Below are 22,652 nucleotides of genomic sequence, written 5' to 3'. Positions count from 1 at the left end.
CTCGCGAGGATCCAAACCCGCCTGAAATTCTGTGCGAAGCCAAGCGACTGTACAGCGGTATCACAAAGAGCAAAGCGTGGCGAATTATGCTAATGAAACAGCGGTAAAACAAGATATACAAGAACGAACATAGCAAGTCCCATCAGCGCTCAGCTAGTGTCCATCTAACGCGCCGACCCTATCGCACGCGCACCTAGTACGCATCGCGTGCAAGACGGCGGTTCTTCTTGCCATTGGTGTTGCCAGCAGCACCCTTGTTTGCGCTGGCGTTTCCGCCCTTCGCGGCAGCGGCAGCGGCAGCAGCACCTTTCCCGGTGGCCGCAGCAGCCTTCCCTGTAGCAGCGGCAGCTGTCGAGTTGGCCGCGGCGCCAGTAGCAGCAGCGACTTTGCCTCCAGCGGCTGCAGCACCGACGGTGAACTGCAAATGAACAGAGATCAGTCACGACGAACCAATATTGAGGAAGGAGATAAACACTGACGTAGGCGACATCATCGAGAGATCCGTGCTGGGCAACAGCGACCAATACTGGTTGATGGTTAGCGGCTGCGTTGATCGACGAGATCTTGTAAGTGCCAGCGGGGAGACCGGCGGTGACGTCGGCGGTAACGATGCCGTTCTGCGCTGCTCCGTTGATACCCTTGAAGAACGCGAACACGTTGGGGTCCGTGGGCGTCGTTTGGTCGAGCGAGGTAAGCTTCTCAATGACGACGTGTGTGTGGCCGATGATTTGACCCTGCGCGTTGACCTGTTGTGGGGCAGAGTAGTAGTTTGCCTGCGCGTTCACGAACGTGCCCGTCTGGATGTTCTTGATCGCCATCTGGATCGTGAAGGCCGTGTTCGGCTGAATCGAGGTATCCGTGTTCTTGGGGAAGACAAACTTGGACGATGGCATGTTGGTGGTCGCAGCAATAATACCCATTGGCGCCTGACGAGGGGAATTAGACAGCTGCGTCTCACGCGAAATAAAACAAAACGTACTGGGTTACACGAGCCAGTTTTGATCTGCTGGCCGTTTGTGATGGGCAGCTTTGTGGTCGCGCAGAAGTTGATAAAGTTGTTCGTCGACGTCAACGAAGCCGATTGGCCAGCAGTAGGCGTTTCCTGGCCATTGGAGGCAAATCCAGTCGCGATAACCGAGTTGAGGAGCGCTGGAAACAAATTCGAAGGCATTTAGATCATCGGAACGAAGTGAGCAGAGAGACAAGAAAGAAAGCTCACTCAAAGAGGTTTGGGGGTCCCCAGAAGCAGCGTTGTTCGCACCCTTTCCACTTGCGGCAGCGGCAGCGGCAGTCGAAGCAGCGGCAGCGGCCGCCGCCGTTGTTGTTGAACCCTTGTTGCCTGCCGCGGCGCCGGCCTTGCCCGCTGCGTTGTTAGCACCCTTAGCGGCTCCGCCCTTGCCGAAACCACCGAAACGGTTGTTGCCGGCACGGTCAACAACAGCAGCAGACGCAGACTCTGCAAAGAGAGGGAGAAGGACGGCGACAGAGGTGATAGCGGTAGAGAACTTCATGGTGAGGGCTGAACAGGAAAGTGACCAGACTTGGCTTCACAGAAGTCGAAATGAACGAGAGGGGAAGGGATCCTGAAGAAACTGCAGGACAAAGATGTCAGATGCACCGCAGCGCGCAAGAGGGCAAAAAAGACTTACAAAGAAAGAAAAAGCAGCGCTGCTGCGAATGTGGAGGGGGAATGTAGGGGGTGAGCGAGAAACTGGGGAAGAATGAACGGCATGAGGGAGGGATCTTATAAGGGGGAGTGTGTTCGGCAGCACCGGTGTTGTTTCTAGGGGAACAACATGGTGATTGGCTGATGGCAGGAGGTCTCTGTGGACCCTAAGAATAGAATCCCTCTAACGATTGGATCGTCCTGATGGCCGTGATGCCGCTGTCTCATTCGTTCACCACCCCTCGGGCCTCCCACCCCTTCCTCCCCGTGCTCGTCCAATATGTACACCAGCGCACCCCCGCGCTGCACTGCGCTACACCCGCCCTGCTTCGTCGCCCACGTCTCATTTCTACCGCTGTGCCCTCCTGGCACGCACCACCTTCACAAACTCGGCAACTGATTCGAATTCTCTCGCCGCGTGCGTCTCAAAATGCCGTCGCGCGATCGCAGCCAGCGCCACATCCACCTCCCCCACATCTGCCAGGATCGGCGTCCGCTGCGGCCCCTCCTCCACCAGCCGTGAGCTCCGCCGCCGGCTCTGCTCTCGCGACTCTCGTCGCGGCCGGTTCGCAGGCGTGATGCTCACCGGCGGGCTTACCCCCCGAGACGCGCTTCGGGGCGGGTTCACAAGCGAGGACGGTGGCGGTGGGTCGAGCGCCGAAAGGGGTGATGGGTGTATATGTGGTATCAGATCAAAATGGTTCAGGTATCGGTGAAGCGCAGCCGTATCCAGTGCCCCAAAGTCCATCTGTCAATTAAACGAGAATCAAAAATTGTCAAATCGTCGAGAGCGTGATGGGACGGGCAAATCGCGATCGAAATACGCGTCCCTCCCCACGCGGTGCGCGACAATGCACCGCGAAAGCACCGCCAGAGAAAACAGAACACCCACAACAGATGCTCGCCGCCCATCGTCCGACGCCCGGTCTACCGCCCTGCGTGCCAGCGCCGACATACCCGCACTGGCGCTCGCAACATCGACACGTTTCCTCTTCATGCGCGGTTCTCCGTCCGCCTTGTCCGCCGCTTGCCTCTTCGCGGGCCCCATATACGCCGCGTCGTCGTTCTGCCGCCTGCGCGCCTGGTTCCGTGGCCGCGAGCTCGACGGCTGCGTCGTGCCGCCTGCGTGGGTTCCTTGCGCGGACATTCTTTTTTTCAATCGAGGCTTCTTTCGATGTAAGGGTGTTGGAATGAGTAGCGAGGGAAAATGACGAGAGTGAAATCAGGGGTGTGACGCGCGCGCGCTCCCACGCGTTCCTTTAGACGCGTCCACATCACGCGCCTACAAATTAACTTTTCCATGCACTTGGTCCTCCTTGGTCCTCGATCCTCCTTTGTATTTGTGATCTGGGGCCAATGCCAATCGTCAGTTCTCGCGGATCTTACATGCGCATCCCAGATCCGCGAAGCGTTTTTTTTGTCACCATCCATTTTCCAGTTCGGTGCACGGACCTGCATCAAACACCTGACCGTTCCTCGAAACTCATGTGCCCTGCAAGCCCCTGCAGCATTTGGCATCACATACATCATGATGGAGGGCATCAACCATCAACCCATCAACAGTAGTCTGTCCCCTACAGCTGTACGAGCGGTATGCAGCCTTCACCGGCAATCAGTGCACGGCCTCCATCTTGCAGCCTCTTGCAGCGTGCTTGCAGACCTAACATGTCCCTGGAAGGGGCTCTCAGTGGCCCTGAATGACATTGAAACCGCAATTGCTTGATCCGAGCGCTATGGTAAGTATGAATCAGTTCTTGACCCACTTTGCATGTCTTGCTACAAGGTGCAGCTGACGTCCGAAGCGGACTTGACATGTTTTGTCCGAGTCCCAGGCTATGACACGCTTCGTCGTCGCACGGCTGCATAAGCCTTCCTCTGCTCCTGCACAGTCCGACACCAGACAACCGCTACTGAGGGCCATTCCCCTTCAGGCCGAAATCAGAAGGCATCTCGTCTGCCGAAGCACGAAAATAATAGCGAACCCCCTCCTCATGGGAAACCGCCCGGGGTGCGTATAAATAGCGCGACTTCGCTCGCCGCTCTCGACGTTGCTGCACAGTTCCATTCGGTGTCTTTTCCCTTGCCGGTCGGCCGAGTCGGACGAGTACCGACTGCTGTCTCGCGCGTTTTCCGCTCATGTGATGCGCGTTGAGGGGTTGAGGAGATGTATGCGCCTAATTGGGCGATTTGCCACTTGCGACGCACAGTCGAACCGGCGACGACAACGACGACGACTGACGACGACGACAACGGCTAGTTGCTCCAATTGGCAACATGAAAACCACACACCTTGATCGATCTTGCGTTCAATTCATTCACTGCGAAATGCTAGCGCCTGCCCCTCCTGCTACCACGATGGCTCTCAGATCCACGGTCCGATTTTATTGGCGACCAGAGCGCCTACTACGAAGACGATGGACATACCCCACTCAGACAATCAAGCACGGTGTATCCATAGGTACATCCACGCCCTCCCGGCCGAGGCGAAGGCTTGCCCTCCCAAAGTCACAATCCGCACCCCCACGCACGTCCATACCTCCACACAGGATATCGTACCTCGGTGCCTCGGGAAACAGTCCGTGGGTCCCATGTACACGCACGTGTTAGCTCGCCATTGTACCTTCAAGTAACACAGATGTCCTCCGTGGGTCCAGCCCACCTATTTCTTCTTGCATAAGTGCGCTCCTTCAGGGCGGCCGCGCCAATCGCACATCCACCCCCGCCTGTTCTTCTCGAATCCCAATCCAACCTCCGATGACTTACATGCGCGTGTAGGGACTGACGGTAACGAAGACGACAAGTGGCTGGCCGTCGCCATTGCCATTGCTGCTCGAATCGGGTTCGCGGTGTCATGTGCTCGTGGGCGCCTAGTTGAAGTCGAAGACACTGAAAGGAACCCGACGGGGCAGAAATCTGGAGCGCCTCGTTTTTTCTGTTTGTTCTTCTCCTTCCTGTCGGTCGGGGCCAGAATGAGCACGGAGCGGATTGAGCGGAAAGGACGCTCGGCGTCTTTTGGCGTCTCTGCACACGATGGACAGTTGAACGTCAGGTCTAGCAGGTTTGGTAGTTGTCCTGCGGTGCACGCGGTGGATGAGCATCATGAACACTCACAGTTGTCGCATGTTCTGCCATTTCGATGGCTTGGATGCACGACGTGGCTCGAGGAAGGTTCGACGGTAGGTCTCATGTTTACTACATCGACAAGCGGAGAGAAAACGACACACAGCAAGACTATGCCGATCCGCGAGCAACGCTGTTCCGGAGGAATGCGTAGATGCGTTGGCCAGCATACCAGACACGTACACGTGCCAGGCAGTCACCTTACCTTACCTTACCTTGCTCGGACTGAGGAGTGTCAAGGCAAACTCGGACATGCGTCCTCGTTGATCGTTGACGGTTCTATGTCGCGCCATCATTGCACTAGGATTGTCATCTTCAGGTGGTCGTCGAGGAGCCTGCAAGTGCCTGCAAGTGACAACGAGAGACCACAGATGAACGTATGGGAACACCATGGAATACCATAATAGTCACCATCCCTATTAGATTTCCGAGGTCTCCCTGTCGTCACGTCGTCATGGCTTTACGAGGCCTCACCGGCTCACCACTTGTTCTAGTGGAGTAATCCAGGAACCAACTTTGGGCTGATAAAGTCTGCATAGGTCTGCATCCGCAGATAGCAGATAGCACAGATCGATAAGCCTATTCCCTCCCTGGATGCCTAATCGCCACTCGTGTGTCAACCCTATACTACGCGGAGGAAAATCACAGACGGTCGTACATCTTCGTACATACATAAGTGGGGCATGGATATAAGCCAACTACGCGAAAAAGGATGTGTTAAGAAAACAGCACACTGGGTATACCCGGCACCGTGTCATAGCTATGAATCTTCCCTAGGTGAAATTCCTACACAGATCCACCCCTCATCCATCCTCCACGTCGGACTCGTCCAAACAGCAGCAGCAGAGCGTCGTCTCCATCTGCCACCACCACCACTACACAGCCAGCAGGCCCGGCCGTGAAGACTGCCATGAGAAATATCTAGATTCTAATAGAAGCTTTGGGCTTACATGTCTATCGAACGCCCTCCACGGCCACCTACCGAACGTGATGGCGCCGCCACTGCGCACCTCAGCAGACGACTCCTCGTCTTGGTCGTCTCCTTGGCGCATCACACGGTGTCGCCGTGCGTGCCTCTGCCCTGCACCGTACCCGGGCGAAGACTTCCCGCGCATCAGCGGCGTGCGCTCACTCGCGTTCGCATCAGCACGCAGACTGGCCCCTTGCCCGCCGCTCGCGTCATACTCAGCTTGCACGAACTGCCGCCTGTGCCAGGCATTCGAGGCGAGGAGCGAGAGGCGCTGCGCGAGCGGGCCGCGGACCGTCGACTCGCCCGCGTTGTACCGCAGCGGCGCGGATATCGAGGAGGAGGGCGAGCCCGAGCCCGACGAGTCGTCGATGGAGCCCGTGCGTTCGCGATGGCGGTGCAGCCCCGAAGTAATGCGCACGCGCGAGCGGAAGCGGACGCGGGCAGCGAGCGGGCGCGGGATATGAGCTGACGCTGTGTGAGAGGACGGATCGTCTATCTGCCCGTGTTCGGGGTCGTGGGTGCGGGCGTCATAAGCGCGCGGTGGGCTCGACTCGGGGGACGAGATGTAGGGGGAGACGGTAACGGTGTCGGCGCCGTATGCAAAGGACACGGGGTCGTCTAAGTCGTCGAGCTGGAGCTGGAGGGCATTGCCTGCGAGGATGACGGGCCCTGATTTTATGGATGAGGAGGGGAGGTTTGTGAGGTGGGAGAGATCGTCGTGATCCAGCCCGCCGTCATCCGCTCTCATGAGGTCAGAATTCTTGGCCATGCTGAGTCTTGCAGGCCAGATGAAATTGAGACAGGTTGCGCAGACACTTGCTGGCGCTTCAGCGCTTTAGCGGCGAGTGCGAGCTTGCGTTTGGAGCTGCAGTTTCTCCCCAAGACGGCGGTCGGATCGAGTGCGCTGTTTGGTTGCCTATTCTGGAGGCCGCATGACCTGCCCATGCCGTGACGCAGAACCCATCGTAGGAACCCGCTCCATCGAAGAGCTTCAGGCAAACTCTTCATGGACGCTTTCGAGCTCAAGCGTCCATCGAAAGGTGAGCACGCCGGCTGAAACGAAAGCACTGAGCTGCAGGCCCATAATTTCGCGTCAATTCATCGTGGGAAGGGGCAACTGAATGGCTGCCTTGCTCATGCATTCATACTAGGTTGCATCTGATGCGCACACTGCTATTCGTGGGTTTCATATATATCATCCGCCTTCTCTCTCTGTCTTCTCTTCTTGATGTGCTCCGCAAAGCTTGAAGCTTGAGGATTCATTGGCAATTTCCACCGCCACACTGATTAATGTCAACATCGACTGCTAACAGACTTTTCAATGTCTTTCCTCGGGCTACCACCATCGGCCGCGCTCTCTTGCGTCGTGTTTTCATTCCCTCTTTGTTTCTCTTGTGCAGCTGCCGAGCTCTTCAATATTACGATTGACGACTCGGGCGAAGATCCAGTGACCGGCGCGCTGATCCAATATCTACCCAACTTTAGTTTTGGTATGGTTCTGCAGAGGCTTGTAACACATGCGTAGCGCATCCGGATCCAGCACAAGCATTCAATGGCACTTGACATGATTCTGCCTTAGATCCGACTTTGAGCAATACAGTGACTGCTGCATATGTTCCATTTACTGGTGCGTCGTGCATGATTGCTACTTCCGGTTGTTTGAATCTAAACAAAATTTCTTCATGACCAGGCACCGCAAACCATGTTTTTTGCATCATCGCACATACCTCTTCCTCACCCGACGGGAACGCCGATCTACAATTTTTCATCGACAACGAAGTAGTAGGGAAATTCTAGCTACAGCCTACTGACAGCACTGTCTATGATTATGGTATCAGTGTATACATGAACGAGTCCCTTTCAAATGGGCTCTACGATTTGACGATACAGAACGGACGAATCGGGGGTCTGAAGTCGTTGTTGTTGCTAGACAAGGTCATGTACAGGTAAGTAGCCTCAGCCTTGATGTGGACAGGTTTACATCATGAGCGTCTGCTGATTGTAGTTGGATCAAAGTCAGGATGACAGCCGGAGCGTATCAAGCACCGTTGCTTTTACATCGCCTGCAGGCACTTCTACATTCCCTGCAGGCACTCCGAAAACTTCCAAATCCGTTAGCTACGCACCGATCGTTGGTGGAGTTGTTGGCGGACTCGCATTCATCCTTGCCCTTGGAGGACTCTTCTTGTTCCTTCGTCGCCAAAGACGACAGCAATACTCTGGAAACACCATCCACCTGCAGGCCAGCGAAAGCGCCCATCGAAATTCTGGTTCCTCCTCGCGATTGATGTCCCGAGCACCTCTCTCCAGGCCGTCCCTTGACAATCCGTTCCGCATCGACCCAATCCTCCCAGGTATCTACACTTCTCCGCTGGGCCCCTTGGCGCTCCCTCGCCCATTCACATCCACAGATGCTGCTATCTCTTCACAATCCAATCAGGCTCACGTCATGGCAGAGGCCATTCCGCTGCTGACTCCACGTCGTGGAGTCCCACTATCTCGAGTTTCTGGCAGTCCACGTCCGACGCACGTGTGCCCAGTGCGCGCACTGCCGCCACCACACTCACAGATTCGTCATTAACAAGCCCGACGTCAACTCCAGCGTCTACAGCATCACTTCCATCGTGTTCGCGACGACGCCCTCCTGGAGTCTCCACGCGAAAATGGCCTCATCTACGAAACGAGAATGCGGCTGCTACAGAGGATGTAGAGGCACCGCCCGCACACAAGGATATTGACACCAGGGATTGACTTTGCGCGAGTGTCGCAAGCCCCATTGACAAGAAGAGCTATATAGTCTAGGAGATCGCAGAGATATGAGTATGATACTGGGACAGTAGGGAGATGAATTGGGACGCTGATTGTTGTTTAAGATGACAACTGCATCAGTGACAACGTCGTGCGTGTGCAATGCAAAAGGATCCTGTTGCGACGCCTACTGATGTATTCATCCATGTTCGTGATACTGCTTTCTTGTTGGCTTGAAATCATGGGTGATACATACTCTCTAGGAGAGAGGATGAAGCCGTGGCTCTTGTCGGGCCACAGACTAGAACAGTGGTGGTGCCAGTCATATCTCGCTTGCGCAGTCTGATAATGGAGGGTTCTGCATAAAGAATCAAGGGCGTCAACATCCTATGTCTTCTGTCCGTAGAGCAAGATGCAAATGAATCATGAATAGACCCAATTGTGGCTGTCCTCTATAGATACAAAAGCAGGCAAGATACTATCAAAGCTTGACAAAGTCCTTAAGTCCGTCATGATCATTCGAGATCTACAGTATCTCGCTGCACGCGCTCCACACGTATAATATGCCGTTTCCGGAACCACTGCCTGAAATGAGTACGGGTGTCGCTGTACATTCCAGAACTCGGTTGGATGGTTGGTTGAGGAGCTAGCTCAGGTGAACCGACCATATGCCGAGTCTCTGCAACATCGTCCTTGGATGTCGCGTACGCTCTCTTCCAAGGCCATCGAAGGAGGATGATTTGCTGATAGAACGTGCGAAATCTGTTCTCCGGAACAGAAGGGGATGGCAGCTCTGGTTCTGGCGGACGGCGGACGGGGACAAGGGATAGTGGGCGTCGCTCCGCCTGGTCTGTGCTAGTAAACACAGTTGGAGACGCTGTTTGCTGCTCGGCTTGAAATGACTCTTTTGTGATCAACGGTGTAGTGTATGCCGGAGAGGACGGGGTTCCGTCGGGATTTTGATACATTTGGGGACGATGAGAGGAGAGGCGCTGGGGAGGATGTCTGCTCGAAAGCAGGTGTTACTCAAAATGTGATTGGTCGAGAGAACAATAAGACTCACATAGCGCTAAAAGGAATGCTTTATCCACGTTCTACCCCGAGGTCATCTCACGAGCAACTAAATCATGATAGAGTTCAGGATGGCTATCAAAAAGACCCGCAGTGAGTACCACACCTTATCCCTGAGCAGTCTGTTGTGTTCCCAAGATACGAGGTTTACCAGGATCCTTATATATATTTTATATGGGTAGTTTCCGCGACACAATAGTGGGTTACTACTATCATTGTGATGGAAATATGTTCGCTTCGAGTCAGCAACTCCAAAGATGGCTGTGATGTACCCATGAACGCCATCATGGATCCTCGGAGTACACCGATGGGCTAACATGAGATCCCAGTCCATCTGTCACCCGCATTCCGCAGCAATATTGCCGTGTTAAAGACTGCGAAGATCTGAAGCGAGTCGAGTTACTACCGTCAAGCAGAGCATAATTTGGCCAATGAATTGAGCCCTTGGTCGAGTGGTGTATATAAGACGGACATTATGGTTATCTGCATCAAGATTGCGGCCTATGCACACCGTCGCGATATAGCTTGACGGAGTCGCGGACGAAGCTCATGACTGGCCATGTACAACGGATTGATTTCAGGAGCCAGCTGCATGGCCAAGCGAAATTTCGGCCCACATCGTGCCGCCATTATTCAAGAAATGGTAGAGTGCCAGCAATGCAGCATCTTTTGAACCATCAACGGTACACAGCAGTACACGACCCACTTACATGACGACTGTCATTAGGATGCGGCTATCCCGAATCATGAACCCTTCGTAACCTTAGGTCTTTGCGATGCGGGCAAAGGTGAGTATCAATACCCCGGTTTGGCCATCCTTTGATGTGCGTGGCAGCAAGTCACAGCGTGCAATATCAGCCAACGGGTTGCTTCAAATACTAATCACTATCATTGCCGTGGGCTTGATGCGAAGGAAAACTTTCATTGCTTCATGATACACAGGAGACATCATCTCACAGCAGCTTACAGCTCCACCAAGCCTAACTATGCGTCCTCCAGCTCATTTTTTTTATTTCTCGCAGACCCAGATTTGTTAAAGTCACGAAGGTTTGTACAGGGATGTCGCAGTCTTCCTGATGATTTTACGAGGCACGTCGAAGTTGGGCTTTCTGTATCCTCTCTGATACCTTGATGCCGACCAGGATTCGCAGTCCCCAACATTTTCGTCGCAGGTGATGTCCAGGATATATAGCGAATGTCTTCACAGTACAGAAGGATTGGCTGTAGGAGGTATATTCTGTATACAGGCTTATTCTCTAGGTCCCCGATGGGCAAAATGAGTAGTCACTATCGACATGTTTGAGCATGATGTACACAGTCATCTTTGCAGTACCCAGAATCTGTGTTCACTCGGGACTTTTCAGGGCACACCATCGGCAGCAACTCCCCCTCGCTCCCCGTCCCAACCCAGCCCAGTCCCTTCCCATCATGATGGGCTTGCGAGTGGCTCCGATTTTACAAGGCGGTGCCCCGAGCGCATCATTGATAGCTCTAAAATATTTTGGCCGCCGTAAAATCCCCAGTGACTGGCGTGGATCGGACGACCGTTCTGCCTGTTTCACTACTGCCATTTTCGTTCCTCCATATTCATCACCATGGCTCTGCTGGCAGTCTTCAAGTTTCAAACATCAGCCATGTAACGTGTGAAGCCTTGTTCTTTCCTTGGTGCCAGTATCGTGCCTGCGCGCGCGCCAATGACAGCGATATCCCCCCCCTCTGTACTAGCGACCGCGTCGATGAACATGGCCCTTCTCCCTCGATGAGACTCATTGTTCTGCTCTCGCCGGCGCCCCCATCCCTCACGGCAGGACACCTTGCCCAGGAGCGCCCTTACCTCTGCGTCTAGCTCACCGACAGGTGTCATATGTCCCGCAAGCACAAAAGCGTGTTGGCAGACCCCTCTCCTACGCACAAGCGATGATTAACACAGTAACTTGGTCCAAAAGTATCATCGCTGAAACCGAGCCGAGCCGATGCCTTAAGGCGAGTATGAGCCATTTTCGAGAGCCTATGTAGCGCCACACCATTCGGTTATATTGCATTGTGCACAGAGCGTACAGTTTGAGTTCAACGAAATCATATCTTTTGATCACCCAAGAACGGCTCCTGTATAACATACACAGCTTACAAAGTCCTTGATTGTCTAAATCTGTATCCTGTTCTCTTTCCTAGACCTGGATATGAGGCGGGAAAGAAGAGGCCGCTCTCCTGTGAAGCTGAAAGCCAGTATAATAGCCAACGAGAGAATTCCGACATCCAAGAGGCTCAGTACCATCCAGCCCTTCTTGGCATGCTCGTATATCTATGATTAATTCAATTTAAAAGAGTGCAGTGTAGGAGAGATGGTGAGGACATGCGTACACGGCCGCCGACAATTGGGCCGACTGTTGAGATAATAACAGATCAGTATGCTCTTTTTGTGCATATACGAACACGACGGACTGGATGAGCCGATCCCGTACGCCAGGTTATATGCACCATACACATGGGCATCTGAAAAAATCGAATTAAGTATAATTCGCTCACTATAATGATGAACAGGACTTGCAGCCGACACCCTCCAATGTTTTCGACACCAAAGCCAATTCAGTCGTGAGTGGGGCAACCATGGCGGACGTGAACAAGTCTTATAATAGATGTATCAGTACCCTCGGGTTTTCTGTGGAACAAGAGAATGACGCACTTTCGAAAGAAAATGTCACAACAAAGAAAGGGAGTTTGCCCTCGATGGTGATGAGGATCCAAAATGGCAAGGCGAAGGCCATGCATAATATAGTTATCCACTCGGCGCCTTTGCGATCCGCAAACCATCCAGCAATTGGTGTGGCTGTTCAACAGAAAAATGGTAGAAATGTACCCATCGACGTATCACGCTAGTGCTTACAGAATAAAGTGGGCACAACAGCTGCTATAAAAACAAGGCCGACTCCGGACGAGTCAAGACCCCAAACGTCTTGAAGATGCAAGGGAAGAGCGGGTTCTTGACTACTGTAGAGCATACTGATGAGATACGTGACAAATAAATGAGTTATCCAGATCTGCCAGCCATGACGCCGCAAGTGGAACATACCCAAGGATGAGCGTGTTGATCATTGCTGTCAATGCTCTGGGAGACATCAAGAGACTCCAAATTGACGTCATTTGGGATATCTTTGGTCCCACAGAATCATCAGAAGTGTGTGCCGCAATGCTCGGGCGAAGTTCTGATTCGGATATCGTAGTTATGACACTACTGGAACTGACTGCCAGGTCGTCATTGTACAGCTCTGGGTGGTCTATGCTTGGGCTCGATTTTGATGCACCATTGACAGAGGCAGTATTGCTGTTTATGGAGGTTCGATGAGATTCTTCATCGGGTATTATGCAGACTGCAGGGCCCGTTCCCCACGAGAGGGCATCTTTACGCTCGATGATAAGTAGACGCCCAATCAAATCGAGGGCCGTAATTGTGATACTGAATATGAATGGTGCTCTGAAACCAAATCGCGAGTACAATCCCCCACCAACGGGAGGACCGATGAGGAGGCTGTAAGAAATTTATAAGTAATGCGGATATTTAGAGGTGTACCTAGTGTAAAGTCACCCTAAGGACAGCCCTGACGTTGCAAGGCCGAGTTGTTCTAAGTGACGTCATATGAAACTCGTATATAAGCTCAGCATTCATCCAGCATGGTGAGCAACGTACGACCAAGATAATGTTCTGGTGCAGTATCGCATCTAGAGAACCATGTGAAAATAAGACCATCAAATTTATCAGCAAAACTCACAATAATGCGAGTCCGACAGTCCACACCATGGAGGAACTCATTCCTTGGATGACTCGAGCGACTGCCATTACCCAGTAAGCTCGAGCTTCCATGAGCATCACTTGCGAGCATATAAGCGCGACCAGGCCACTGATTAAAGGCGCTTGCCGCGATGTCCAACGCTCAGAAATCCAAACAATCACCGGAGTGGCTGTAAAGGCAAATTGAATGATGATTTGAACAACCGAAGGTTGTTTCAGACACACACATATCACGAGGCCTCCTGACTATGAAACAAGAATTAGACTGACTAACAGGAAAAAACATCCAGACATAGCCACCTACGTATGCAAACAATAGGTATCCTACCAAGCTTGAGATGCCGCTGTATCCAAGATGTTCCAGGTGAAATGGGAGGACAGGAATGACAATCGAGTAGATGATCATGTCCGTAGCAACTCCTATTCTCACTCATTGAATAGTAGCACAAATATATCCGAAAATATGACGCACCAATGCCTACAACTGAATAAACGGAATAAAAGATTCAGACATTAGGAAGACGTAGAGACAGACTTCACACTGGCACACTGTGTCGAGAAACACCGACCGAGCGTTATAAACCAGACAGATGATCGCCACTTCAGTCCAATGGGGGTTTTGCTCTGAGGTCTTTCAGTATGAAGTGTAGAGGACATGGCGAGGAGCGCAGAGGTGGTGAACGTGTAGGCAGCCTGGTCGATCGATACTTGAAGGATCCATGGACGTCAGGAGATGTGAATGATGACACCACGACACGCCTGTTCAAGTGCATGGAATCATGCCTGGAGCCGAGCGCCATGCATCATGCATCAAGAGTTCAAAAGCCTCTCGTCTGATGTCTTTTTGAGCGCCGACGTATTTAACTGTCTTTCAACAGCACATGGATCTCGTCACCGACATTACCGGCCTGATCATTCTGCAAATGCTTCGATGCTACAGGCAACTATATGTCAAGACGAACAGGTAAGTATAGTGATGGTAAGGCTGCGTGTTTCCCATACAGCAGTCAGAAGAGTGAGTAGGTGAAGATCATGCCGCGCAGCGCTCGCAATTTTTCCACGACTAGGGTGTCGGACGCGCAGGATTTGTGCGAGGTGCGCGAGGTGCGAAGATGTAGATCAGTGCTGGGTGACCAGAGGACACAGATGACAAGAGCAGGCAGCAGAGGAAGATGCAAGCGAATTTGTGGGTTTGCTGCCAGTGTGAGACGCGCGCGTGAATTAGAGTGAGGTGATGTTTATATAGCCGCAGAGATAGGTGCTGTGGGGGCTTGGGCGATGCATAGGAGCGAGGCAGAAAGCGCAGCTGAACAATCGAGCGCTGCAGAGTGATTCAGTAAAGTTAGATTTTGGCAGCGCATGGCGCACGAATCTCTGTTCTCTTCATCGACTTCTCGACCTGCGCATACGGAGGTACATCAGGCGACCCACCTCTGTTTCGATGTCGATGGTCCATGTATGCTCCGCCTCGTGTGCAAAGCTGCCTTCATTGACATTCAAACCTACCTCGGCGAGCGCAGTCCACATCCTACACTGAACGTCCGGTGCGAGGGGCTGGAAAGTGACGCATTTGCGGAGCGACTTGTGAGAGAATGCGCTCGATGGCCGATCGATCTTGACAGTGGTGAGCGATAACGAGCTCGACGGCAAAGGATAGTAAAAGAGAACGTACCATGCACGCGCGCCATGTGCAGGTTCTCGCAAGGCCCAAATGCAGCTCCACCGAAGCGCGTAGATGAGGCAGATGTACATAGTGTGAGGCGTGCAAAGGACGGGTGACCAGACGACGTCGAAAGCAAAATGAAGACAAAAGATGGCGGGCTTGATTCTCGAGATGTACTAGGAAAAAAGAGAAAAAGAAGAGCGTACAGATGGGGGGTTATTGGGGGAGTGCGGCAAGCGATGGAAGGGGGTGTGGTAAAGATCAAGGAGAACGGAGAGAATCGAATACATTGCTCTGCGACGAGCGGGTGAGGTCGGTCCAACCAGCGCGGTCTTGACTCTTCACGCGTGCTTAGCCGATATTATGTTGATCGCGTCGATAAGCACTTTTAGTCACCGCAAACTTGGTTTTGACATTGACCACACGGTTCACGGAACCGTTGATTCGTTTTGAGTCACCCCGCTGTCACCCCTCCCTTGACCAGATAACAGGGTCTAGGAACGGTGACGCGTTGTTTGTCCCCTTCAGAGGTCTCCTTCCACACCACTCCATGGTCATGGAGTCCCAAGTCATCCTGGATTCGAGCCCTCTATTCTCCAGTCAGTCTAAGAAACATGCGTAAGTTCTTAGGCATCGTTTGACGCTGCCAACTTGCGCTGCCAACTGAATATTCGCTAATAAACAGTAGCGTCTGGCTGCATCCTTTCGTCATTCCTGCCTATGTAGCTGTCGCGTCGATAGCGCTACTTCTCCTTCAAACTATCTTATCGTACGGACCCCTGAAGGGGCTCCTACGCTCTTCTGAAAATGAGCTTGTAGAGGCGACAAGAACAAACACGCAAGCGGGCATCTTCTCCGAAACCAAGGAGCATGTGCAACGACTTGGGGGGTGGACTATTTTCTCCTTCAGGCTCGTCAGGCTGTTGTCCATCGTGACCCTTCTGGGGCTGTCCGTAACAAGTTTCGTCTTTGACGAGGAAGGTCTTTTGAACGGCCCGAACGTCGATTCGCTCAGCAAGCTTTGGGGTAAAGGGCACAAGGGAAAGCATCGAAGTGCTGATGCTCTTTCGTTCACAAGGCATGAACAGATTGAGCTTATCCAATGTTCGACATATGTAAGTCGATGCCGCATGAAATGATCAAAATAGCTCACGACTGTGCCCAGCTCTATGCATCCTTCCTCGCTCTTCTCTCTGTCACGGCTGGGGTAAAACGTGCTCGTACTGCAACAACGCATCTGGTTGTCATTCTGGGGACTGTTTTTGCGGTATACGCATATCGTGACCTGTGGCCATTATTGACATTCACAAAAACGCCTTCCGATCTACGCGACGGATCATTGCTATGGGCCAAATTGGCTGTCCTTGGACTGGTGGCTATCGTCATCCCTTTGACGGTCCCTCGCCAATATATTCCTCACGACCCACAGGCATGTCATTATTCCTGAACCTGATCACGCGACAAATCTTATGATTTATCCGCAGGAGCCTCATGATGATCCCAATCCTGAGCAAACGGCGTCTATCTTGTCGATGATGTTCTACAATTTCCTGGATCCGATCGTCTTCTTGGCTTACAGAATTACCCATCTATCCTTCGAGCAACTTCCTCCGCTAGCTGACTATGATTACACCAAGAACCTCGTGCGGAGAAGTTTTTCGGTGAGTGTCCATGAAACGACCTCATTGCTCACATACCAATCATGAACCATCTCAGCATTTGGACATCTTCTCGGGAGCTACGAGGCGCCACTTGTTTTGGGGGCTCATGACAGTATTTCGTGAGCTGCCTTTCCTCTCAGCCGTTCTTCCGATCGACTTGAAGGTGTTTAGGTCGCGAATACATGGGTCTGGCGATCAGCCTTATGATCAAGGTGTGTTCTGATAGTCGAAGTCGTGGCAATTGGCTTATACTTCCTTAGATGATCACTTCATTTTTCGGACCTCTAGCCATCTATAAACTCTTGCAGTAATCATTTCGACTGTCAAATCTACAAGGCATCGACTGATGCATACTTTTCTAGGTTTTTAGAAACCAAGGGGGCTGGTGCCGTTGTTCGCCCGTGGGTTTGGATTTCTGGTCTTTTCTTTGGCCCTGTGATAGGCACGCTCGCCATTCAGTGGTACATTTTCCTCGCAGTAAGTTTGCTTCATCCCTCAATCGGTTTCTTACATTAACTTATTGGACAGACTGGAATGCTTGTCCGCACGGAAGGCATCATAACCCAGTTGGTATTCGAACACGCTCTGCGAATCCGAATGAAGGCTGAGACCGATAAGTCGCCCGTGAAGCTTGAGGAGGCTTCAAGGGATTCCACGGTCGCGGGAGACACCCCTGAGTCTGCATCAGTTGAGGGAAGTAGCAGCGGAGACAGTAGATCAGGAAGTGGCGATGAGACGGCTCGCTCAAGTGCTATCAGTGTTAAGTCTCAAGGGAAGCAGCAAGCTAAGGCCGAGAGTGACGAAGATGATAAATTCAACAAGGATGGGACTGTGAAGGCGGACAACCTTGTTGGGAAAATCAACAATCTAGTCTCGGTTGATTTGGGCAATATCACGGAAGGGCGTGATTTCTTGATATTGAGTTCGGCTTTCTGCATCCTCCAAACTTGTTGATCCTAATTTCTCGTACGTAGTCTTATATCTGCCCGTGCAGATTGTCTTATGCGTCATTTTCTTGTATACCATTCTTGGTTGGAGGTAAGTTGCATTGTTCAAATACATAGGCGTGGTGATCTTACCGAATCTTCAGTGCGTTCGTTGGAATGGCCTCAATGGTCATCCTCTTCCCCGTCCCAGGATGGGTCTCAAACTTGATCCAACGGGCGCAGAAAGAAGGTATTAAACGTGTAAGTCGTATCGTCATCTATACCCCTCGGTCAAAGCTGACTGCCTTCCAAGACCGATGCACGTGTGCAAACTGTCACAGAAAGTACGAATACAAAATTGACACATCGTACGGCCTTCTGACACTACTCTTTTGTGCTGGATTTAGCGATGAATGTTCTGCGCATGGTCAAGCTGTTCGGCTGGGAACAAAAAATCAACGATAGGGTAGCCGAGAAGCGAGATGATGAACTCAAATTCATCAAACGTCGCCAGCTGCTCAACTTATTGAACAACGTGTTGAAGTAAGTCGAAGCCTAGTGTTGATTTGTGTGTTCGTTACTGATTCTGTTCAACTAAAAGTTTCATCATTCCCGTTGTTACAATGATGGTCACTTATGTTACATATGTGCGTAATCGTTGTGTTTGGGTGAATGCTGAATCTTACTAACATGTACTTGATAGACGGTCGTCATGAAGCAGATTTTGGCTCGTAAGTTATACAAATATTTAGAAACCCTCCACTATCTCAGCAATATTTCACAGCTTCCACCGTCTTCTCTTCAATGTCTGGTGCGTCTCTCAGCAAATATTGATACATCTGAGACACTGAATCATCTGTAGTATTCGATATTTTGCGAGATCAGCTCCATTCAGTGTTTTACATGATTCCAAGTCTCACACAAGGTTCATAGTCTCCGATCATCTACTATCGTGAAGAATGCTGACAATATTGATTTACAGCGAAGGTTTCCCTTGATCGAGTTACTGAATTTCTCCAGGAGGTAAATAATTCGTCAGTGTCTCATGGCTGTCGCTCACGTTTTTCAGACCGAGCTTTTGGACACCTATGCTGAAGAAGCAAAAGGGAAGACAAATGACCTCCTCACCAGGGCACACTCGAATCGGGACGTCATCGGGTTCCAGGATGCTACATTCACATGGGCGAACGATAGCTTAGACGACGGCGCTGTAACTCCGTCCAGACGGAAGTTCGTCCTGAACATCGAAGGGGAGTTGCTTTTCAAGCGCGCTTGCATAAATGTCATCATCGGCCCAACTGGGTCAGGAAAAACATCTTTGCTGATGGCCTTGCTAGGTAAGCCATATAACTCTTCAAGAGGATGCAGTCGCTCAATGAACGTATCAGGCGAGATGCATTTCGTGCCCTCTGGTCCTGGATCATGGTACAGTCTTCCTCGTGAGGGTGGTGTTGCGTACGCTGCCCAGGAGTCTTGGGTACAGAATGAAACTATCCGAGTAAGTGATGTATGTGCGCACCATTGACACAAGTCCTGAATGAAGTCAGGACAACATCCTATTTGGAGCACCGTACGACGCCGTTCGATACAGCAAAGGTCCGTTTTTTTGTCAAATGGGCCAGATAGCTGCTCACATACGTGACAGTGGTCTTCCAATGTGGACTCGAGCGGGATCTTACACTTTTCGAAGCCGGAGACCAGACCGAAGTCGGTGAAAAAGGACTGACGTTAAGGTTAGTTCATGTCCTCTCTAGTTCATTTTCGAACTGGCGGCTCATCTATTCTTCTTTCTTCTCATTGTCAGTGGTGGTCAAAAGGTATTTCACTCACATCGCATGCGTATGCGCGGGGCTGAATATGTTAATCGCACCAGGCTCGAGTTACTCTCGCCCGAGCAATATACTCTTCTGCCGAAATAATTCTACTAGACGATGTGGGTTCTTACTACTTGCATGCTATCTTCCTTCCCAACTTGGCCCCTAGGTACTTGCAGCTCTGGACGTACACACTGCCCGCTGGATCGTCGATAAATGCTTCAAGGGGGATCTCATCCGTGGACGAACAGTGTTACTAGTCGTGAGTCCTCCCTCTCCTTCGATCGATGTCAAAATACGGATGTGGTGGATTGCAGACTCACAATGTCGCGATGGCGAGTCCTATCGCGGAATACGTGGTCTCCCTCGGTCTCGACGGTAAGGTGGCGAGCCGTGGGTCTGTATTGGATGCACTTGCACATGACAATGCGCTGTCGAAAGAGGTCGCCGAAGAAGTTGTCGCGATCGAGAAAGCCGACACTGAAATAGACTCCGAGGAGCCAGACAACGCGAACAAAAAGGCAGACGGAAAACTTACTGTTGCTGAAGAGATCCATGAAGGCCACGTCAGTTGGGAAGCTAGTACGTTCGGCAGTGTCAAGAACCTTTGCTTGTAACTGATCGTGTGCGACGGTAGTGAGTCTGTACTTCAAGAGTTTGGGTGGCTCGCACACCACCTTGTTCTGGATCGTGTTCTTGGGCGGCATAACTTTGTGCGATCTGGCGAATTCCATTCAAACGTGGTTCTTGGGCTACTGGGCACAGCAATACGAAATATACCCTCCATCAGAAGTTCACGTCTCTTTGTAGGTTCAACCCAAATTGTTTAAGACATATGCTGATTGCAGTTGTTCAATCAGCTACCTGACCGTTTATGCCCTCCTCCTGTTGTTCGCCATCAGCGTGTATTCCATCGGTAGTGGTGTATACGTGTTTGGCTCCATACGAGCATCTAGGAGCATTCATCGAAGGCTCATAGAATCTGTACTCGGAACCACCTTAAGATGGCTTGATACGACACCCACATCACGAGTCATCACGCGTTGCACCCAGGACATCCGTGCCAGTGCGTCTGATAATTCATATAACCCGTCCGTTGTTGACATTCGTATCTACAGTCGATGGACCAGTTGTGAACAATCTGCTTTGGGTCATCGAAATTTCCGCCACATTGTTGATCAAGCTTGCCGCGGTCGTAGTGCTGACGCCGGTATTCGTCATTCCCGGCATCTTGGTGTCAATGTTGGGTGGCTGGTGCGGCCAGATCTACATGAGAGCACAACTATCTGTCAAACGAGAGATGAGTAACGCAAAGGCTCCGGTGATGGGTCATTTCGGCGCTGCCATAGCTGGCCTCAGTACGCATTTCATGCCTAGCTCACAATGTTCATCCGGTCTCATATGCATTCACAGCTTCGATACGTGCCTACGGTGCTCAGGCTGCGTTCCGGCAGGAATCTTATCGACGCATTGATCGCTACACGAGAGCAGGCCGGACCTTCTACAATCTCAACAGGTTAGTTGATGTTGTGAGTTCGTCGACATGAAGCTGACATGAGTCATCTGCAGATGGGTTTGTGTTCGGATTGACGCACTCGGTGGCTTATTCGCGGCAGCTCTCGGTGCATGGTTGGTCTACGGACCCGGACATAGCGATAATCTTCCTTCAGACACTGGATTCTCCCTCACAATGGCAGTGGGCTTTAGTGGTATGATTCTGTGGTGGGTACGTTGCTTGAACGAGTTTGAAGTCAGCGGCAACAGGTATGGCATGCTATCGTCCACTTTCCAAGTGCGTTTCTGATCGAGCCCTCTAGTTTGGAGCGGATCCAAGCATACATTAACATTGAACAAGAGCCGAAGGCAACGAAGGATGGAGTTCCTCCAGCCTATTGGCCGGCTAGCGGGGATGTCAAAGTGGAAAATCTGTCTGCTCGTTATTCGCAAGTGAGTCAAATTTGTGTGCCTGTTTATCCTTATAAGCTAACCGTGGGTATAGGATGGGCCGAACGTTCTGCACGATATATCATTCCACATTAAATCAGGCGAACGTGTCGGTGTTGGTCAGTGGATTGCATTCATCGTTGACATACAGATATGCTGACGGATTACCTAGTTGGGAGAACCGGAAGCGGAAAGGTGACGGGCACGAAATGCCATGACGAACAGACTTCTGACTATCTTTTGACCCTTTCAGAGCTCACTGACCTTATCACTTCTTCGTTGTCTCTTCACCGATGGCGCCATCTATTATGATGGGCTTCGCACCGATTCGGTCAATCTTGACTCCCTGCGCACAAACATCACGATTATCCCCCAAGTTGTGAGTAGCGTAGGGCCTCGCGATCTCGTCATCACTAATGCAACGCTGTGTAGCCTGAGCTTCTTAGTGGTACACTGAGGGAGAACCTGGATCCGTTCTCCGAACATGACGATGCAACATTGAATGGAGCTTTGCGAGCTGCCGGGCTCTTTTCACTCCAGAGCGATGACGACGAAGGTCGCATTACCTTGGACACCAAAATCTCGACGGGTGGGGGAAATCTTTCGGTTGGTCAACGGCAGATTCTCGCACTGGCAAGAGCCATTGTGCGTGGGAGCAAGCTGCTAATTCTCGACGAAGGTTTGTTCCTCTGTCAATTGTTTCTTGTTATCTTACTGATTGACCATTTTCTCTCTTTCCAGCTACCTCCGCAATAGGTATCTGATTCATGGTTTATTTCTATCATTAAGACCCCTCCCTCACTAACACACCTGCAGACTACGAGACAGATTCGGTCATTCAATCTTCATTGCGCCATGAACTCAGAGGCGACGTAACGTTGATCACGATAGCACATCGTCTGCAGACCATTATGGACGCAGACAAGATTGTGAGCACGTCCTCATTCTTACCGTTATTCGAGTATTCAAAATGCCATCTAGTTGGTCCTCGACGCAGGCCGCATCGTGAGGCTCAGTTCTGTTGATTGACTTGAATGAGAATTCTAACGTTCGTGCAGGTTGAGTTTGACACACCGAGTGCGCTTCTCAAGAACGACAAGGGGATATTGCGGGCTCTGGTCAATGAGAGTGGTGACAAAGAGACACTATACGCAATGGCAGAAGGAAAAGGAGCCTCTCGTTGATAGAGAGCACTAACGGACACTCTGGTTTTTCTTCACTTATCTGTATGTAGAAGGTCTGTTATACAATTGACAAAGTGAGACGATCGTTCATACGAAGC

The 22,652-nt window shown here is 51.5% G+C and overlaps 8 protein-coding genes across 8 annotated transcripts; 2 read left to right on the top strand and 6 right to left on the bottom strand.

The window, feature by feature from the left end:
* Nucleotides 1–470: 470 nt before the first annotated feature.
* HETIRDRAFT_229777 (uncharacterized protein) lies at nucleotides 471–1,391 on the bottom strand (the record flags this gene model as incomplete). Its single annotated transcript, XM_009543226.1, has 3 exons — nucleotides 471–926; nucleotides 980–1,149; nucleotides 1,220–1,391. Coding segments are annotated over 3 exons (798 nt in total), but the record flags the coding sequence as incomplete, so codon positions are not given.
* A 624-nt stretch (nucleotides 1,392–2,015) lies between these two features.
* On the bottom strand, nucleotides 2,016–2,813 carry HETIRDRAFT_413956 (uncharacterized protein; the record flags this gene model as incomplete). Its single annotated transcript, XM_009543225.1, has 2 exons — nucleotides 2,016–2,414; nucleotides 2,559–2,813. 2 exons carry the CDS (start codon nucleotides 2,811–2,813, stop codon nucleotides 2,016–2,018), a joined length of 654 nt encoding a protein of 217 aa, XP_009541520.1.
* A 2,776-nt stretch (nucleotides 2,814–5,589) lies between these two features.
* On the bottom strand, nucleotides 5,590–6,525 carry HETIRDRAFT_448109 (uncharacterized protein; the record flags this gene model as incomplete). Its single annotated transcript, XM_009543224.1, has 2 exons — nucleotides 5,590–5,661; nucleotides 5,737–6,525. The coding sequence occupies 2 exons, from the start codon at nucleotides 6,523–6,525 to the stop codon at nucleotides 5,590–5,592; spliced, it is 861 nt and encodes a 286-aa protein (XP_009541519.1).
* Nucleotides 6,526–6,762: 237 nt separating this feature from the next.
* HETIRDRAFT_99964 (uncharacterized protein) lies at nucleotides 6,763–8,466 on the top strand (the record flags this gene model as incomplete). Its single annotated transcript, XM_009543223.1, has 7 exons — nucleotides 6,763–6,796; nucleotides 7,157–7,246; nucleotides 7,336–7,383; nucleotides 7,447–7,538; nucleotides 7,595–7,702; nucleotides 7,762–8,286; nucleotides 8,359–8,466. 7 exons carry the CDS (start codon nucleotides 6,763–6,765, stop codon nucleotides 8,464–8,466), a joined length of 1,005 nt encoding a protein of 334 aa, XP_009541518.1.
* A 553-nt stretch (nucleotides 8,467–9,019) lies between these two features.
* Nucleotides 9,020–9,472, bottom strand: HETIRDRAFT_307090 (uncharacterized protein; the record flags this gene model as incomplete). Its single annotated transcript, XM_009543222.1, has 1 exon — nucleotides 9,020–9,472. The coding sequence occupies one exon, from the start codon at nucleotides 9,470–9,472 to the stop codon at nucleotides 9,020–9,022; it is 453 nt and encodes a 150-aa protein (XP_009541517.1).
* Nucleotides 9,473–11,757: 2,285 nt separating this feature from the next.
* HETIRDRAFT_11797 (major facilitator superfamily) lies at nucleotides 11,758–13,977 on the bottom strand (the record flags this gene model as incomplete). The annotated part of the gene is made up of 14 exons (XM_009541959.1): nucleotides 11,758–11,877; nucleotides 11,937–11,959; nucleotides 12,018–12,068; nucleotides 12,115–12,201; nucleotides 12,259–12,402; nucleotides 12,460–12,563; nucleotides 12,628–12,765; nucleotides 12,838–13,101; nucleotides 13,159–13,195; nucleotides 13,261–13,292; nucleotides 13,343–13,532; nucleotides 13,590–13,608; nucleotides 13,667–13,782; nucleotides 13,905–13,977. Coding segments are annotated over 14 exons (1,398 nt in total), but the record flags the coding sequence as incomplete, so codon positions are not given.
* A 768-nt stretch (nucleotides 13,978–14,745) lies between these two features.
* HETIRDRAFT_413953 (uncharacterized protein) lies at nucleotides 14,746–15,037 on the bottom strand (the record flags this gene model as incomplete). Its single annotated transcript, XM_009543221.1, has 2 exons — nucleotides 14,746–14,976; nucleotides 15,035–15,037. 2 exons carry the CDS (start codon nucleotides 15,035–15,037, stop codon nucleotides 14,746–14,748), a joined length of 234 nt encoding a protein of 77 aa, XP_009541516.1.
* Nucleotides 15,038–16,160: 1,123 nt separating this feature from the next.
* Nucleotides 16,161–22,643, top strand: HETIRDRAFT_154059 (ABC transporter; the record flags this gene model as incomplete). The annotated part of the gene is made up of 37 exons (XM_009543220.1): nucleotides 16,161–16,454; nucleotides 16,510–16,686; nucleotides 16,742–16,900; nucleotides 16,947–16,993; nucleotides 17,049–17,163; nucleotides 17,215–17,608; nucleotides 17,661–17,724; nucleotides 17,777–17,873; nucleotides 17,926–17,956; nucleotides 18,020–18,155; nucleotides 18,214–18,259; nucleotides 18,316–18,343; nucleotides 18,397–18,423; nucleotides 18,475–18,537; nucleotides 18,595–18,635; nucleotides 18,682–18,949; nucleotides 19,001–19,110; nucleotides 19,160–19,208; nucleotides 19,258–19,345; nucleotides 19,417–19,429; nucleotides 19,486–19,545; nucleotides 19,596–19,688; nucleotides 19,744–20,008; nucleotides 20,064–20,232; nucleotides 20,287–20,492; nucleotides 20,545–20,784; nucleotides 20,840–20,942; nucleotides 20,996–21,190; nucleotides 21,244–21,373; nucleotides 21,426–21,489; nucleotides 21,543–21,565; nucleotides 21,624–21,749; nucleotides 21,803–22,049; nucleotides 22,112–22,126; nucleotides 22,187–22,299; nucleotides 22,352–22,375; nucleotides 22,429–22,643. The coding sequence occupies 37 exons, from the start codon at nucleotides 16,161–16,163 to the stop codon at nucleotides 22,552–22,554; spliced, it is 4,446 nt and encodes a 1,481-aa protein (XP_009541515.1). The 3' UTR covers nucleotides 22,555–22,643.
* Between the last annotated feature and the right edge of the window lie 9 nt (nucleotides 22,644–22,652).

This window comes from Heterobasidion irregulare, assembly GCF_000320585.1.
Source record: "Heterobasidion irregulare TC 32-1 unplaced genomic scaffold scaffold_01, whole genome shotgun sequence".
Classification (NCBI taxonomy): Eukaryota; Fungi; Basidiomycota; class Agaricomycetes; order Russulales; family Bondarzewiaceae; genus Heterobasidion; species Heterobasidion irregulare.
The sequence above is the reverse complement of the archived record's forward strand: the minus strand, read 5'-3'. Positions and strand labels throughout refer to the sequence as shown.